General features: G+C 51.7%; 1 protein-coding gene across 1 annotated transcript; it reads left to right on the top strand.

The window, feature by feature from the left end:
- The first annotated feature begins 1299 nt into the window (after positions 1-1299).
- On the top strand, positions 1300-16042 carry TMPRSS9 (transmembrane serine protease 9). The gene is made up of 19 exons (XM_050910632.1): positions 1300-1423; positions 2339-2466; positions 2935-3002; positions 3425-3603; positions 4803-4844; positions 5187-5300; positions 5879-6050; positions 6309-6583; positions 6760-6896; positions 8117-8435; positions 9298-9469; positions 11014-11285; positions 11992-12128; positions 12706-13066; positions 13161-13277; positions 13934-14105; positions 14433-14698; positions 15241-15377; positions 15821-16042. The coding sequence occupies exons 1-19, from the start codon at positions 1300-1302 to the stop codon at positions 15980-15982; spliced, it is 3354 nt and encodes a 1117-aa protein (XP_050766589.1). The 3' UTR covers positions 15983-16042.
- The last annotated feature ends 941 nt before the right edge of the window (positions 16043-16983 follow it).

The following is a 16983-nucleotide window of genomic DNA, read 5'->3' as shown; positions in this document are numbered from 1 at the left end:
CAGGAGGCAGGAAAGATCACATGAAGGGGCTTTGGTTCCTGTGCAGGATGTTTGTACCACTTGAAGCAAAATACTGGAAGCACCAGTGCCAGCGCTGACCACAGGGAAGGAGAAACTGCTCATCAGGATAGTAGCATAGCTGTAATTAAAGCACATATTAATTCTTCTGCATTACGAGGCACTGGGAGCTCTCTCCTAAACACTGTAATGAGTTTTGTCATCCACTGAATTTACTGACTGTGATTTCATATTTCCTTCACAATTCTTGCAATGATACGGAATAGCATTGGGCTATACATGAAACCTCACCCTGGAACCTGCCTCATAAACAACTACTTAGCCCGTTTTAATCCACATAACATATACCATGGGGATATAAGTAGCCTAGTGTCAGGATTTCAGTAGCCGGGTCAGAATGGTCCAGTAGAAGCAGCCAAGGATTCTTGAGGTTTTCAATACCACTTGGCTTTGGTACATTTATTAGCCAGAGTCCCAGGCAGGTCTCTCTCCATAGCTCTCTATTCAGACTGCAGAGTTTCATATTTAAGGATGTGACTGCAGTCTAGTCTTGTTATTTGCAGGCCTATAAGATTACTCTGAGATAAACATTGTACTTTCCAACTCCATGACTGCTGAGCAGCACCAAAGCATCTGCTAGTGACACTGGTTGGTTTTAGGATCTTTACTATGGCTGATGTCTGAGGCAGAAAGAGCAAGCCAAGATGCCAAGCCCAGTCCATACTCACCCCTTGTTATGAGCTGGCATACCAGTTCACCCTGGCATCATAGGTCATAGGACCTTGAAACCCTGCTGCTAAAGCAAGCCTGGGGGACTGCCTGCTGAAAAGCAGGTACCATGTGCTGTCCTGGTTGGACCCCGAGGCAGGGCCTGTGATGCTGGGACACTGGTTCAGTGCTCACCCAGAGCTTGTGTCACCAAAAGCACCTGTGCAGAGCACGGAGATGGAGGCATCAGGCTGGTTCCTGCTCACAACGGACATGGCCATCCTCAGTGGTGGCCTCCTAGGAAGAGAGGGAAGGGGAACCAGGCAGGGAAGGGCCACCATGGTTGATGTGTTCAGGTCCTACAACTTGGATGTATTGGTAAAATCTCCTGACTGCAGCCTGAGGCACATTCAGGGGACGCAGTGTGTATCCACCCTTTTACTTCTTGTGACGATGCACTGGTTGGAGCTCCTGGGGTAACCATAGCTGGCATGTCACATTTCATCCCAGTCTTGTACTTTTCCTCCTCTTCTTTTTAATCACAGAGGCAATCTGTAGAGCTGCTCAGAAAGCATGGACCAGATAAAGCCAGTGCTAGGCACCCAGAGAAGAGGACTGAGGGCCAGCTGCTGGAAGGTAACCGTGGCTGCTGCTGTGGTGGGCAGCGTGACAGCCCTCTACCTGGGGATCCTGCTGGGTGAGTGTGCCGCTGGGTACGTTCTTTCAGTTTATCTGCTCCAAAAAAAAATGGTCTGCACAGCTCACAGTCCTCATAGCAAAAATCCTCGAAAGCCTTCTGCTGAGGACAAAATGCGGTCAACTCTCCCCACATACAGACACAAACTGCAAGGGCTGTAGTCAACTCATGTTCTGAATATCTGACTTTAAAGCTTTCAAGTGCTTTAAAGCACTTTATCTTCAGTGTCGCATGACACGTATGCTCTATTCCTCTCCTCTAATCTTTCCCTGTGACTCCCAAATTTCCTGTCGCTGTACCTTGCTGCCCCAGCCATCTCCTATCACAACCTCTTGCAGCAACTGACCATTGCCCGTTTTACTGTCCCACTCCAGAGCATGACCACCATCTCCTTGCCTCTCCCACCTCCTTCCTGCTGCCTCTGGTGCCCCATGGCCAGATGCCACCTCAGGCCAGCACCCTGGTGTGGACCCCAGCCTGACATGACTGACAGATCCCACCAGCACAGCTCTACTGTACAGTACCACTTTCTAAGCAGGCTTCGGTACCCAGCACACCTTTCCCCAGCCTTTTCCTGCAAGGATGGGGCCAATCTGGGATTGCACTGCCAGGTTGTACCCATCTGTTCATGAACTTTTGTTTCAGGTTTGACAAAAATGCACCATTTTCAAGTTCATATTAGTTCAGTGCAAAATTCTCCTATTGCATGTGTGCAGCGTAGCCCAGCAGAGCCATGGGGCACCCCCAAGGTAGCCAGGGGTGGTCAGGGACAGTCAAGCCGCTCAAACCAGGGGGGTCTAAAGGACACGATGAGACCCATGTTCCAAGTGGACAGCGAGGAAAGCTGGGTCCAGCCACAGCCCCAAACTTCTGTGTGTCCTTTGTGCCTCTGACAGACATCTTCCTCTCTGGCAGCCTGTCACCCCGCGGGAGAGACCAGCTTTGAGCACACAGTGGAGCTGCGAGGAATCACATTCAATAGCAGCTTACAGGTGGAGAACTCGGACTACTACAGGGTGCTGACGCCCGCTCTTGAGAGGCTGGTGAGTTGATCTGGGCTTGCCAGGAAAAGACTTGGGAAAGACTGTGGCAGTTCTCCAGGGCCCCGCTTGACTGTCCTCATTCAGCAGAATCAGGATGCCAAGGGCAGGAGGAAAACAAGGACTTCTTAAACACCAGCAGGGTATACTATGGGACTGAGCTGCACTTCGAGAGGCCCCATCAGGGCCCTAAGAGACATTTGTGGAGTGGGAAATGTGTGCTCAGGTCTGTTCCTTACAAAAGAGAGGTGGTAGGAAGGCATAAAGAAGGGATGTGCTGCCTTGGGCCCTGAGCCAGGCGGGGAAAAGGGTTACACATGAGCTGAACACAGGTGCTCCTGCTGCCTGCAGAGACAAGAGAAGATGCTTCAGCTAGCTCCAGCTTCCTGTAAAATGCCAGGCATCATCTGGTCCCATCTCCCTGGGGTCTTCTGCCTGGTAAGTGTGTGACCATCGTTCTTTGCTTTGCAGTTTCTGTCCAGTTTCCAGGACTCCCAGCTGGACGGGAGCTGCACCGGTTGCACCATCCTGGGCTACAGGTGAGTGTAGGCAGCTCTCTCCACAGACTGTGCAGCTCATGTTTCCGGGCATTCTGACAAGCTCCACCAAGAAGGTGAGCTCATGCCTGTGTTCTTGTTCAAAACTAGTACAAAGAGAAATTGCTTTTTGGTCAAGGCTGGATTTGCTTCTGGGATCACACTAATGTTCTGGATTCCTTCATTTGGAAATGCAGTCAGAAAGGCAGAGGAAAATGGCTTTGTTCAACCAAAGCTGAACTTTGGGCCAAAGAAAAAATGCAAATGACCATTCCAACCCCGAGCACATCTCCAGAGAAACTCGTGCCTTAAATTATTAAGAATTAGTTTTGTTTCCCTCGAGTTCCCTGTAGGCAGCTAGCACAAGAGCCTGTCCCTTGTACTGACCATGGAGCCAACGTACCCATTAATTCTCTGTCTTCCAGCAGGAATGGAAACTCGAGCGTGATCGTCCGTTTCCGCCTCCGTTTCGCCCCCCAGGATTCCCAGCCCCTGAGCTCTACCGTGGAGGAGGAAGCTCTCAGGCATGGGCTGGCGGCTGCCCTGCACAAGCAGGGTCTCTCCCTGGCTGCCTATGGGACTATATCCTCAGCTTCTCTTACAGGTATGCTCCTCCTGCAATTGCTGGGCAGCCAGAGCAAGGTGCCCTGTGCTGGTGCTGCTAGCACCAAAGGTCACACTAGCAAAACCACAAACTGTGTCTCAGATGCTAGCCAAACTGCCAGAGGGCTTTAGCTCTGGATGTGTAGTCAAGGCTTCATGCCCAGCAGCAATGTTAGAAACGGAGGTGCTGCCAGGCACCAAAGCAAACCAACAAAAGATGATCTGTCTGGCTCCCAGGTGCTACCAGCTTCACAAGACAGCAGCAGAAACATGCCTAGATCTTGGCGGTTGCTCAACAGACATTCATGGGGAGTCCCGAGGTCCCCCTCCAACGCTGATGTTGTCCTGCTGCTCTCTGCCCTGCAAGAGCAGCTTTGGGGGCCTGCACCAACAACAGAGCCTAAAGCATAAATTGCAGCTTCTTTGGCTTTTCTTGCAGCACCTGGAACCAGCCTGAGGGACAGGAGATCAAGCTTCAGGAGGTTAATTGCTGGGTTGTCTGTACCTACAAGTGCACAGCAGCCCTTAGGCAGTCCTCAGAGTTGCATAATTCCTGCTTAGGTAGATATTTCTCATATTTGAATTATTCTCTGAAACCACCTAACTAGAAATTCTCCTTTCCTTCAGTGACTGTTGCGTTGCATGTGACCGTAGGACTCCAGGTCCAGCAGATTTAAAAAAACATGTGCCTGAAAACAAGAAGGTGTGGATTCCTCTGCAGCTCCCTCTGCACTCCCTGCAATGATGGGCAGGGTCCCTGGATCTTTGGGAGCCTTGTGCAGCCCAAATGGAAGGTGCACAGACACCCCTTGGCTTTAGGCAACAGCCCTACATAGCTTCAGCCTTGGAGCCTGCTCCTGGGAGGCAGTTCACTGCTGCAGCTCCCTGCCACAGCTCTTTGGAATTTCTCCCTCCACCTGGGATCACCCCAAAAGCCTGCAGGGCTGTAGATGGCTGCTCCTCCATTGCGCACTGTGCCTGTGGTGGACCAAACTGAGGAAGGGCCCCGGGAAGGGAACTGGGTCAGGAGCTCACCACTGGCCGTGGGGCAGGGAAAGCAATTGCCAGGCAGGAGGAAAAGATGAAGCAAAGCCCCGGGCAGCTCTGGCCTGGGAGCAGCACAGTCCACAGGAGCACACAGCTCCTGTGCCCCTGACTGGGATGCCCTCACTGATCCCCATTCCTTCCACTTTGTCACAGGTCCCAGTGAGGCTTCTCCCCACAGACCTGGACTGAAATCAGGTAAGAGCCAGGCAGCAGGAAGGTCCATCTGCCCCAGCTCCCTTGGCTGCACTCTGCAGCCTGACCTGTAGCTTCCTCCTCACCGGTGGCCTGGCTGCAGATACAAGAGGTGTTTGTGCCCCATCTTGTTCATAACCTGGTGGTCCAGGGCCCTGCACCCCTTTCCCCCTGCAAGCTCAACAAGAGCTGCAGCTCCGCTCCTGGCTCCATCCCACAGGGACTCTGGCACTGCCAGGGAGCAGAGTGACAAGGACACCGTGGCGGTTGCCCCTGGGGAAGCTGGGGGATGGTTGCTGGGAGGGCTGCAGAAGACGTGAGTGACTCAAGCCTTGCTGTCCCCAGGGAGCTGCTCTGGAGACACATTCACTTGCCGCAACACCCAGTGCGTGTGGAAAGAAAACCCTGAATGCGACGGCCAAAAAGACTGTGCTGATGCCTCTGATGAAAGGGGCTGTGGTGAGTCTCTCGCAGCAGGTCTCCTGGACGTGGGGGACAGGCCACAACCCACTGCTGCAGACCTTGACAGTGGTAACACCACTGGGCTTCTGGGCACTGAAGAGAGCCAAGGACATGGCACGACTTGTCAGGCCAATAGTAGATGTCTGCATCAGGATGACGGGAATTGTACCCTAGAAACACCTTGGTCCCACTGCCAACTGCAAAAGGTCATGACAAGGCCCACCTTCCTGGTGGACTGGCACGCTGGGCAAGTGCCACATGCCCACGAGCTGCTGGGAGCAGATCACGAGGCAGTGGCTGAGATTGTGAAACTAGCCAAGATATTTCTCTCCAGAATTTCTTGCTTTAGAAGAGTTTCAGGGAGGATGCTGTGATGGGCCAGTGCTTTGCAGTGCTCTTTTCCAAGCCTGCAGGTTAAAGTCTGCCCTGTGACATTCCTGGCAATGTCCTGCTGCTTGAGCATGTGCTGGGGGCATGCACAAAGCTGAAGCAGCTTTTCCCACTTGCCCCCAAGAGCACTTCGCTGGGGTGCAGCTGGCAGGATCCTGATGCACTGGCTCTCTCCTCCCTTTCAGACTGTGGGAGCCGCCCTGCCATGCAGACTGCCAGCAGGATAGTTGGAGGCTCAGAGGCATCCAGAGGGGAGTTCCCATGGCAAGTGAGCCTGCGAGAGAACAACGAGCACTTCTGTGGTGCTGCAATCCTCACGGAGAAGTGGCTGGTGTCTGCCGCTCACTGCTTTACTGAGTAAGCTCTAGCCACACCAGCTTGCCCTCCCGCCCCGTTTCCAAAAGCTGCCGTATCTTCCGGCTCAGGCTCCCACTGTACCACGCTGCCCTATCGTGCCTGGTTTCCTTCCCCTACCAGATTAAGGCACAGGGAGCTCTTGTCCCAGAGCAGATGGCAGGATGGGCAGGAGGCAGCACCACCCGCACCAGGCGGCTCTGGTTTGCAGGGTGATGCTGTGGCTGCAGGCTCACATGGTCCCGGCTGTCTCTCTTCCAGGTTTCAGGACCCAGCCATGTGGGCAGCTTACACAGGGACCACCTCCCTCAGAGGCTCAGACAGCGGTGCAGTGAAAATGGGCATCGCACGGATCATCCCGCACCCCTCCTACAATGCCGACACAGCTGACTACGACGTGGCCGTGCTGGAGCTGAAGAGACCTGTGGCCTTCACTAAGTACATCCAGCCTGTGTGCCTTCCAGACGCTGGACATCACTTCCCCACCAGCAAGAAGTGCCTTATCTCTGGCTGGGGCTACCTCAAGGAGGATTTCTGTAAGCAAAGCGTGGCAGGCAGCAGAGGAGGCATGATGGGGTGCAAGCGGTGCTGGAGGCACCAGGGAAGGGAACTCAGGCCGTGCTCTGGCCAGCCAGGGTGGGCTGTAACATGGGCAGCTGGTGCCGTGCAAGGCTCCCTGCAGTGAGCTCACGGTCGCATCTTTCTCGTTTAGTGGTGAAACCGGAGTTCCTGCAGAAAGCAACAGTGGAGCTGCTGGACCAGACGCTGTGCTCCAGCCTCTACAGCCATGTCCTCACAGACAGGATGCTGTGTGCTGGCTACCTGGAGGGGAAAATTGACTCCTGCCAGGTAAGCTTTGCCCAGGGAAGCCGGCACACCTCCCTGCATGAGTCTTTTCCCTCCCAGTATGCACCAAGCAGCACTTGAAGAAGCAGGATCTGACACCATGGTCACGGTTCCCGCCCCCCCAAGGTTTGAGGCCATGCCTTGGACCCAAGCACGGATCAGGGACTGCAGAAGACAAAAATGAGGATATGTTCTCTAGTGCTTAGAGCAGGGCACTGCTGTTTAAGGGGCTCTTTTGGCTATTTAACTACTTTTCTCTACTTCCTGAGGTGTAATCAGGGCTGGTGCTACCAATGTACCTGGCAGGTCCTCAGATCAAAATCCAGATGGCAAAGGGCAGCAGTGGAAACGAAAACATACACAACAGTTTTTGGTGAACAACTTGGTGTTTTCCCTAGTTAGCCTTTTTCCAGCCTGGAACTGCAAGTGGTCAGCTGGAGAAAATTCTGCCTTTCACAATGTGTGGGGAGAGGAAGACTGTGTTGTGAGAGGAGGACTGTGATTTCCATGGCTGTCCCTGTGGTTTGGCAGGGCCCTTCATACCCACAGCCACCAGCTCAGCAAAACTGCACTTCTCTGGTGGTAGCACTTCATATTTCTGCACCAAATGCAGCAGAAACACTGGAGAAGGGGCCAAGAATGGAAGATTTGAGGTTGAATGATGAACGTGACCCATCCAGTTATTCATTACTCACCTAGAGAAATCTAGCCCCCAGAAGGCACTGCCAGCTTCACAGACACCACATGTTCTACGTCAGTCGCTCATATGGCCCCACAGTACCAAAGAATTGACCAGGGAACCATAGGCCAAATCAAGAAAACATCATGCAAAGATTAGCGTGGTCTCCCTGGGTTGCGTATCATGCAATCAACACCCATCACCTGGCTGTTTAGGGGCTGCTGGGTTTAACCTTTAAGTGCAGCAGTTTAACAAATGATTAAACCAGTAGAAATGCTTACTCTGGATTTTATGGAGGATGTCCTTGTGTTCTTCTGGCATATCAAGGGCACAAGGCTACTGCTTAATAGCAGGACAGTGTGCCCACACAGAGGAGCACCAGTACAGGAGATGCTTCACTCGTCACTAGGCCGGAGCAAATAAGCAGAGGTGAGCCGGGATACACAGGGACAGAGAGACCCAGTCTGGCAGAGGTATGCTGAGGGTGGCCAGGGTGAGCTTGGAGCATCCCCAGGGAGAGATCACCATCTGGTTTCTCTTGCAGGGTGACTCTGGTGGGCCCCTGGTTTGCCAAGAACCATCTGGCAAGTTTTTCCTGGCGGGAATCGTGAGTTGGGGAATTGGATGTGCTGAAGCCAGGCGGCCCGGGGTTTACACACGTGTTACCAAACTCAGAGGCTGGATCTTGGATGCTATTTCTGCCTTCCCTGCCTCCATAGCCCGTACTGTCCCTCTAACACATGCCAGTACTAACAGTAACGTGGTCAGCTCTGAAGAGCTCAACACCACCACCGCCGGAGCAATCCTCACCACTTCACCAGCCCCAGCTGCCAGCAAGCCAGTGACTGCATCGAGACCACAAGGTATGAGCACCTACACGGTGGGTGCACCTTGGCAGGAAGAGTGGCTGGTACAGGTCCAAATGTCAGGTTCATTCTTTTGCTGAGCTGAAATGACCTTCAGTAGGGTGACCCACACAACCCTTGCCTACGTGCTAAGGGCCAAGGCACAAGTGACACTATCTGGCTGCCCCGGCTCAGCCCAGAGCAGCCTGGCAAAGTCACTCAGTACCTCTGCAGATGAGTTCCATGGGCTCCTTTGCTTATGCAACTGAATGTGTAATTTTGTCTGCTGTCTGTGTAATTGGTCTGCTCCAGCAGGCCCAGGAGAGGGCAATAAGACACAGCAGTGTCCAACACTGTTTAACCTGTTGACCACTCACTTTTGTTTGCCACCTAAGGATCTCCCAGCAGTTCAAAGTTGATGGCTGCAACTTCACAGCAGCCATGCATCTTCTCCCTTAAGGGAAGGAGGGCAGGTATCTATAGGATGACCTGTCAGCTCCAAGGAGCCCTCCCAGCAGCTCTGCAGGGAGATAGATAGAGATGTAGGGTATTTTTCTAAATTTAGGATTAACTTTTTATATCTGGAATGGCAAGGCTAAGAGGCAAAGAGCTGCTGGTTACTCTGCCTTTGAGAAAGGCACAGGATTAAGGACTTGCCAAGAGCAAGATGCAGAACAGCAGTTAGGGTGAAAGCCCATGTATGGCTGTGCATGGCCACCATCAGGGCCCGCCAGGATCAGCAGGCAGGGCTTGGGCAGATGCCTCACACTTCAGCCCTGACCTGTCCCTGCTCAGACTTAATGGTTAGACAGAGCAAAAGTCTATCCTCGCTTGTCTTCTGCTAGGAGTACTCACAAGTCATGCTTTGGCTTTTGTTCAGAGTGTGGAGGACAACCTGGGTTCTCTAAACCCAGCAAGATCGTGGGAGGAACAGATGCTTCCAGAGGAGAGATCCCCTGGCAAGTCAGCCTGAAAGAAGACTCAAGGCATTTCTGTGGAGCCACCATAATTGGGGACCGCTGGCTGCTGTCGGCAGCTCACTGCTTCAATGAGTAAGAGTCCATCCCTGCTAGCACTGCTGTTCCAGCTCACCTGCCCGCTGGCACAGAGCTGTGCAGCTCTATGCAGCCGTGTAGCCAAACCCACAGCTGTGACACTGGAGTCGCTGGGGAAAAACAAGAACACACATTGGACATTCATTTTTGTTATAGCTAGAGATTCATAGTAAAAGGGGTTTTGTGGGGAGGCTGGGATGAGGCAGGGAAAGGGTAAAGTAGCCTGGGCAGGGAGCAAGGACAACACATGTAACAGGGGTGGAAAAGGACAGGTGCCACAAAAGAGTTTCTTCAAGAAATTTAACCTTAAAAATTGGCTGTAATATAGGAAATAGAGACACGTGGTCAGCTGTTAAAGGGAAGATGGTCAGTTCAATCCTGCATAGTTCTGTTAAACAGCAAGAGCCCAACCCCAGATTTATAAATAACCTAGATGATAAAGAAATGAGCAGCAAGAGGATGTTGTGCAGAAAAGGTGGGGGACTAACTATGAAGAGTTTCAAGACAACCTTATGCATTAAACAGTTGGGCAATAAAGCAGCAAGTGAAATGCCAGGTAGGCAAGTGTGAAGTGAGGCACGTATAGCAAAAAAGCAGTGCTGTCTGTCTGCAGATGATGATGGGTCTCCATCAGCTTTCAGAAAAAGAGGTCAGAAATACTGTGGATATTGCCATGAGCAGCTCTGTGGGCAGTGGCAATTAAAAAGCAAGTGAATGCTAGTAATTATTAGTAAAACGATTGAGATGATTACCAGTATGTTGCTGGTAATCCACAGCATATCGACCTCTCAAACATTGCATGCAGTGCTAGAATAACTAGAATACAGAATAAATAATTGTAAAAAGGCTAACACAAGACACAAGGATGAGCTGGGTGTGGAACAGCATCCATAACAAGCACGACAAAATAGATCAGACTAGACTTGGCTAAAGAGACAACTGGGTGGGATGGGAGTGTGTGATAGGGACTATACAATTAGGAGGGGTACAGACAAAGTGTTTAGGGAATGCCTTCTTACTGTTTTTCTAAGATATTAAATAACCACCAAGAGCAGGTGGAAGACAATCAAAAGGAAGCAGTTCTTCATAAATGTCATTAAACTGCATGTTTAAAATTCACATGGGGTTAAAGAAAAAGGCATAAAACACAACTCTAGAAAAATCCAAATAAAACTCAAAAATCCATCAAGACCTACTGAATATAGAGACACCATCTGTGTGCCATGAATATAGAGACACTATCTGTGTGCCAGAACATAGAGACACTATCTGTGTGCCAGAACACTCCCAAAATCACAAATTTTTGGAGGTGAGGATTACTACGTGTTTACCTGCTCTTCAGGAGACATCCAACATGTGCCACTGCTAGAAACAGTTCTTTGGGCCCAACTTAGCCAGGCTGCTCTTCTGTGTGCTGGGCTCTGCTTTGGTAAAGTCAGGTTTCAAACACTGATCATTTAAAGTTGTCTGCAATGTAAATGTCAGAATTCATGCTAGGCATATGTGTGTGAGCATGCATGTTTAGGATTATATATTTGCAGGACAAATCCAGAAGACATCGAAGCCTTTATGGGAACAACATCACTAAATGGAACAGACGGGAATGCAGTGAAAGTCAATGTAACAAGAGTCATCCAGCATCCTCTCTTCAACCCTATTATTCTGGACTTTGATGTGGCTGTACTTGAGCTGGCAAGACCTCTTGTCTTCAACAAATACATCCAGCCCATCTGTCTCCCACTTGCTGTGCAGAAGTTTCCAGTTGGCAAGAAATGCATAATTTCTGGGTGGGGTAACCTCCAAGAAGGGAACGGTAAGCAGTGATGCCTAACCAGTTGATTTGGCAGCAAAGCCTGTGCCACTGCGACCCAGACAGTCCTGGGAGCACACAGGACGGGGGACAGTAACACGGACAGTCAGGAACTCACAGAAACACAAGAATAAGCAAGAATAAGGGCACACAGGGCACTACCTTAAACCGCAGTTATTTAGGAGCCACCAGCAAACAAGAAAATGGAGAGAGCAGCTTGGCAGGAACCAGGAGAAACCTTCTGGGCTCCCCTCAGTAGTTCTCCCATGTTAAGCAAGAGTGGGGCACTGCCTCAGTGGCCTGCTGTAGCTCTGGCAGGACAGTATGTCAGCCTCAGCAACCATGCTCAGTCGCAACGATGTTCCAAGCAATTAGAAAAAGCAAAAATCCCATTGTAGGGAGAAGGCCTGAGGGTGGCACGTGTGCTACTAACAAAGCCCTACTGTCCCTCTAACAGTTGACCAGGAGCCCACAAGCTGTCAAGACAACAGAAACTTGCTGCCTGTGTGCAGTATCCTTTGCACAGGTATGAAACTGCACCCTGGGGTGAGCCAGCAGCTTTAGGGCTGGTCAGAGAGTAGCTCATCTAGGACTCAACTCCTGTGTGGGATTAGAGGCTCTTTTCCTGAAATAGGTGTTGGGTCAGTCTAAAAGCCATTAGTTCCCACTTCCGTCTGCTGCACTCACTAATCCTGTGGTTTTCATGCAGTCACCAAGCCTGAGATCCTGCAGAAAGCCTCTGTGGGCATCATAGACCAGAAGACCTGCAACTTCCTCTATAACTTCTCCCTCACTGACCGAATGATCTGTGCTGGCTTCCTGGAGGGGAAGATAGACTCATGCCAGGTAAGACTCTGGGATTTCTCTGCTCCTCTGTGGATTGTTCCAGAAATCTGAGCTAACTCACAGCCTCAGCACATCCTTAGGAAATATTTACTGAGCTGCTGTGGCCAGGCTGTGATCCACATGTACCTTTGCTCAAAACACTCAGCCCGCTGCCTTGGAGCTTTAGAAAAGTAAATAAAGCTCCATCAAGTTGAGCATGAGTTAAACCAACATCCCACTGCTCTGTCTCTGGCCAAACTGCAGTCCTGGATGAAGCAGGTCTCCTCCTGTGGCAGCGAGACAGTGGTAGTTGGTGGTGGCTGTCCTTCACTTGTGGAAAGGTGTTGTCAGGAGCTATTAATTTTCATGACAAATGCCACTTGCATCTGTGCAGCCAGGTTGAGCCATTGACCCTAGTTTCAGCCTCTGCACACTCATGTCTTGCACACACACTGCATGGCAGCAGACAGCCCCGCGGGGCTGGAGAAAGAAGAGTTTGGGGCTAGCTAAGTCCTCCCAGTGTGGCTGAGGGGCAGCTCCATGTAGACCTGTCTTGGGGAGAGTGGGCTGAGCAGCCATTGCCTTGCTTCTTCCTCAGGGAGATTCAGGTGGACCCTTGGCCTGTGAGGTGACCCCAGGAGTGTTTTATCTGGCTGGCATTGTGAGTTGGGGAATTGGTTGTGCCCAGGCTACAAAACCTGGTGTGTACTCCAGAATTACCAAACTCAAAGACTGGATCCTGGATACCATCTCACAGTTGCCCAGTCCTGGCACAGGCACCCCTTCCAGTTCAGCCATCACTAGAACTTCTACTGCAGCCATCCTCACCCGCCAGCCCAGCACAACAGCTGCAAGTCCAATCAACAGAACCACCCTGGGGATGAAGACGACCACAACCATGAAAGAAACCTCCACAGCTCTGAAAACCACCGAGCCTGCCAAGCCCGCCCAAGCCCCAGGTAAAATTGATGACAGACTTATTGACATGTTGGTGGGAGACCTCCAGCCCCAGCACAGAGGGTACTGAGCAGGCCGTGGGTTATTGCCTTCCAGTGGTGCCTTGTACCAGCCTCACCTTCAAGTGTTCCAGCAAGGTCTGTATTGGAAAAGAAAATCCCGAATGCGATGGCATTGTTGACTGCAGCAACGGCTTTGATGAGCGCAGCTGCGGTGAGTACTGCTTTGCAGCCTGCGACTGCTGCCCAGCCTTATTCTACATTACCCAGACTCCCCAGTGCAACCCACCAACTTCACATGGGCTGTCTTGGGCCCCACGTTGTACACTGGGGGCCTGGGCCAGCCCCTTGTGGTCCACGTCCTACTTGGTCTGCCAGAGCCGATAACAAGATAAAGCTGGATGAGCAGGGTCCAAATTTTCTGCCAGAAAATGTGGCCTCTTCTCCTATGCTATAACCATTAGAACCCATTTCCCAGCACACAGGCCTTCTGGCCAGTCAGTCTGCTAGTACAAGCTGGCAAGACAGCTCTGCACAACATGGCAGCCCGGAAGATGTCTTGTCATCCCTGGGACTGCTCCTTGGACTGCACATTCCTTGCTGTGTGACAGCTCAGCCAGTCCATCCAAACGTCCCCTCCTCACATACTACATCCCTGGAAGGTGCGATCTGTGATAACAAGTAAAAGTTTCCAAACCATATCATGTCTGCCAAGCCTTGCCTCAGATGGGTGAATGACATTCATCACACCCTACTGCCCTGTGTATGTCTCCCCCGAAGGCTGCCCCATGGCACAGGCTATGGAAGGAGGTCAGAGATCCCTTTCACTTACGGTTACTTAAAACCACAGTGCGTCTTCTTCTGTCCCAGACTGTGGCTTAACAACTGCTCTGGCCTTCGGCAAGATTGTGGGTGGCAGCACTGCAGCTCGAGGAGAATGGCCCTGGCAAGTCAGTCTCTGGCTTCGGCGGAAGGAGCACAAGTGCGGGGCTGTCCTCATTGCTGACCGGTGGCTGCTCTCTGCAGCTCACTGCTTTGATATGTAAGTCTGAGATGGGCTAGTGAAGCCAGCTGGCTCTTGGCCTCACTCCCATCAGCCCACCTGCCCTTCCCCTTCCTCGCAGTCCAGCACCATGGCTGGGATGCTGTGCCCCACTGGAAGCACACACTCCCTGTTACAGATGTGCCCCTACAGGTAAGCGTGAAGAGGAATGAGTGGAGCAAAGCCTGAGTATGTCCACAGTGTGATGGAGACAGGGGTCCTGGCCTCACAAGGTGTGGCCATAGTGCATCCCAGCCCCACAAGTGGAGGAACAGCCCTCCTTGTGAGGCCATGCTCCTAACAGCCAGGTTTGCTGTCTTTCTGCAGTTACAGTGACCCCAAAATGTGGGTGGCCTTTCTAGGAACACCCTTCCTGAGTGGCATTGATGGCAAAATGGAGAAAATATTCCGTATCTACAAGCACCCTTTTTACAACGTCTACAGCCTGGACTACGATGTGGCACTGCTAGAGCTGAACATGCCTGTCAAGTTCAGCAACACCATCAAACCTATATGTCTCCCAGACAATTCACACATCTTCCGTGAAGGAGCCAGATGCTTCATCACAGGCTGGGGCTCCACGAAGGAAGGAGGTACTGGCTGAGAGGGCTCGCTCACATCCACGATGGCCAAGTTAAGTGCCACCTACCCTGCAAGCCCAAACATCTGCGATTCCCACTCCACTGCCCCAAGCACTCCCCATGCCAGGCCAGACCCTGCAGGGGATACCAACCTGGGCAAGGCCTGGTGTCACCACAATCTCCTCCCCAGCCTCCATGCATTGTACTCCTCCATTTGGTTACACCTCTGCCCTCTTGCAGCCTTCCCAAGCTTTCTACATGCCAGCCACTGTGCTCCCCATCCCTGTAGCAGCTGCTCCAGCTGTGCTCCTGCAGTACAAGGACCACCCTGATACTATTTCTCTCTGGTCAGCCAAGCTGCCTGACAAATTACGCACCAAAGGGACCTTCCTGTGCTTGCTTTGCTGGGGAGGAACCAGGCTTGATTGATTCAGTTTCCCAGTGCAGGTCTGTCCCTTTGGCAAGCAAGTGAGGCCGCAGAGACCCCACTCCTATACATCCTGCTGCTTCTCATGTGCTCTGCACCAAGCTAACAGCGATACTTGTCTCCTTAGGTCTCATGTCAAAGCAGCTGCAAAAAGCAGCAGTGAACATGATCGGAGACCAGGCCTGCAAAAAGTTCTACCCTGTCCAGATCAGCAGCAGGATGGTGTGTGCCGGTTTCCCACAGGGCACCGTCGACAGTTGTTCAGTGAGTGTGAGAGCAGAAAAGTCTCCAGGCTATATTCTTTCAGGAGGGCCTTGCCCTGCCTCCTCTACCTCAGCTGTCTGTCCATCCATCACTGGCTGTTGAGTGCACCGTCATACACCTCGTTCTGCTTGCCCCACCAACCTGTGACAGGTCAGGGAAACACGCAGAGAGGTAATGCCAAGCAAGAGACCACAGGGATACCATGGAGCCCGTTTCATGACCCTGTTGTGCCTCCAAACACTCTTCTGTGTTCTAGAACCCCAACCTCAGATTGTACATGCATGTACATCACTGAGCAGTCCTCCAGCTTGGAAGCAGGGTCCTGGGGAGGTGGGGAACAGGACAGCAAACGCTCCTATGTCCCAGAAAGAAAGAACATCCACAGCTGGGGGGGCTGGGCTGCCTCTTTGGCTTGATACAGGACCATTTTCCTCTCTCTGCAGGGTGATGCAGGTGGGCCCCTGGCATGTAAAGAACCCTCAGGGAAGTGGTTTCTAGCAGGAATCACAAGCTGGGGCTATGGCTGTGCCAGGCCATACTTCCCTGGTGTCTACACCAAAGTCACAGCTGTCCAGGACTGGATTGCGCAGAACCTCAAGCTCTGAAGCTGCATTTCACCACTCAGGGAAGGCGATGAATGAGAGGAGTAATTGCCAGAGGATGCACTAACCCCTCAGCTATTGTACATTTGTTTTTGATGCTGCAAAGGGGTGAAGATGGCCTGCAGGTATTAAGCAAATGCCAGTGTTGTGTGACCCACTGCAGTTGTGACACCAGGACATTTGATAACTGCTTTGCATAGAAAGGTACAATTCTAGGCATTTTTCTATAAATAAATGAGGCCTGTCCCATCTTAAGATCTGGCCAAACATCCTGTACGTTAAAACGTGGCCTTTCTAGTTGGGGGGGTGCCTGAAACATCTGCCAGAGATTCATGTAGTTTGGCTGACCTCTGTCTATGAGCTGTCGTCCCAAAGACAAGCCAAGAGACAACTGAACTTTGCCCCAGCCCAGAGTTATGCCCTTGCAGAAGCCTCAGGCCTCACTGCCTTGATGGAGCTGTTATGTTGTGCAATGGCTTCTGGAAAGGGTATGCTACTGTTTCCACTCAATGCTTGGTACTAGTAAGCTCAGTGATGTTCCCCTGGCTCACCATTTGATCACAAGAGAAGGCAGGACTAAAACACTTGGACTTAAGACTGCACAGGCCCTCATCTCTATTAGAGAATCAGGACAGGCTTCTCACACACCCCCACACCCCCAGCTCCCTTTGCATAAGGGAACAGGTGATTAAATTGACAAAGGTTAAGGGACAGTCACACAGACTGTTCTGGTTAAGCTAGGTGGGAAAAATTCAAAGTGCTGAGATAGTGGCCCAAGGATACACCTCCTTCAGTGCGAAGTCAGGTCCCACTAGCCAGCGTAAGGCATGCAGACACCTTTTGTTCACAAGAAAAAGCTGCTGCAGAGCTCACGTGTCAAGTCTTAGGCAGACTTAGACATCTCCTCATAGATTCAACCACCAAAACTGAACAGCAGCTAGTACCCCAAACCCCTTCCTAGTCTTTGGCACTTAAGCTCTGCATTTGGGTATAGCAAGAGGTTT

Source organism: Gymnogyps californianus, chromosome 24 (assembly GCF_018139145.2).
Source record: "Gymnogyps californianus isolate 813 chromosome 24, ASM1813914v2, whole genome shotgun sequence".
Lineage (NCBI taxonomy): Eukaryota > Metazoa > Chordata > Aves > Accipitriformes > Cathartidae > Gymnogyps > Gymnogyps californianus.
The sequence above is the reverse complement of the archived record's forward strand: the minus strand, read 5'-3'. Positions and strand labels throughout refer to the sequence as shown.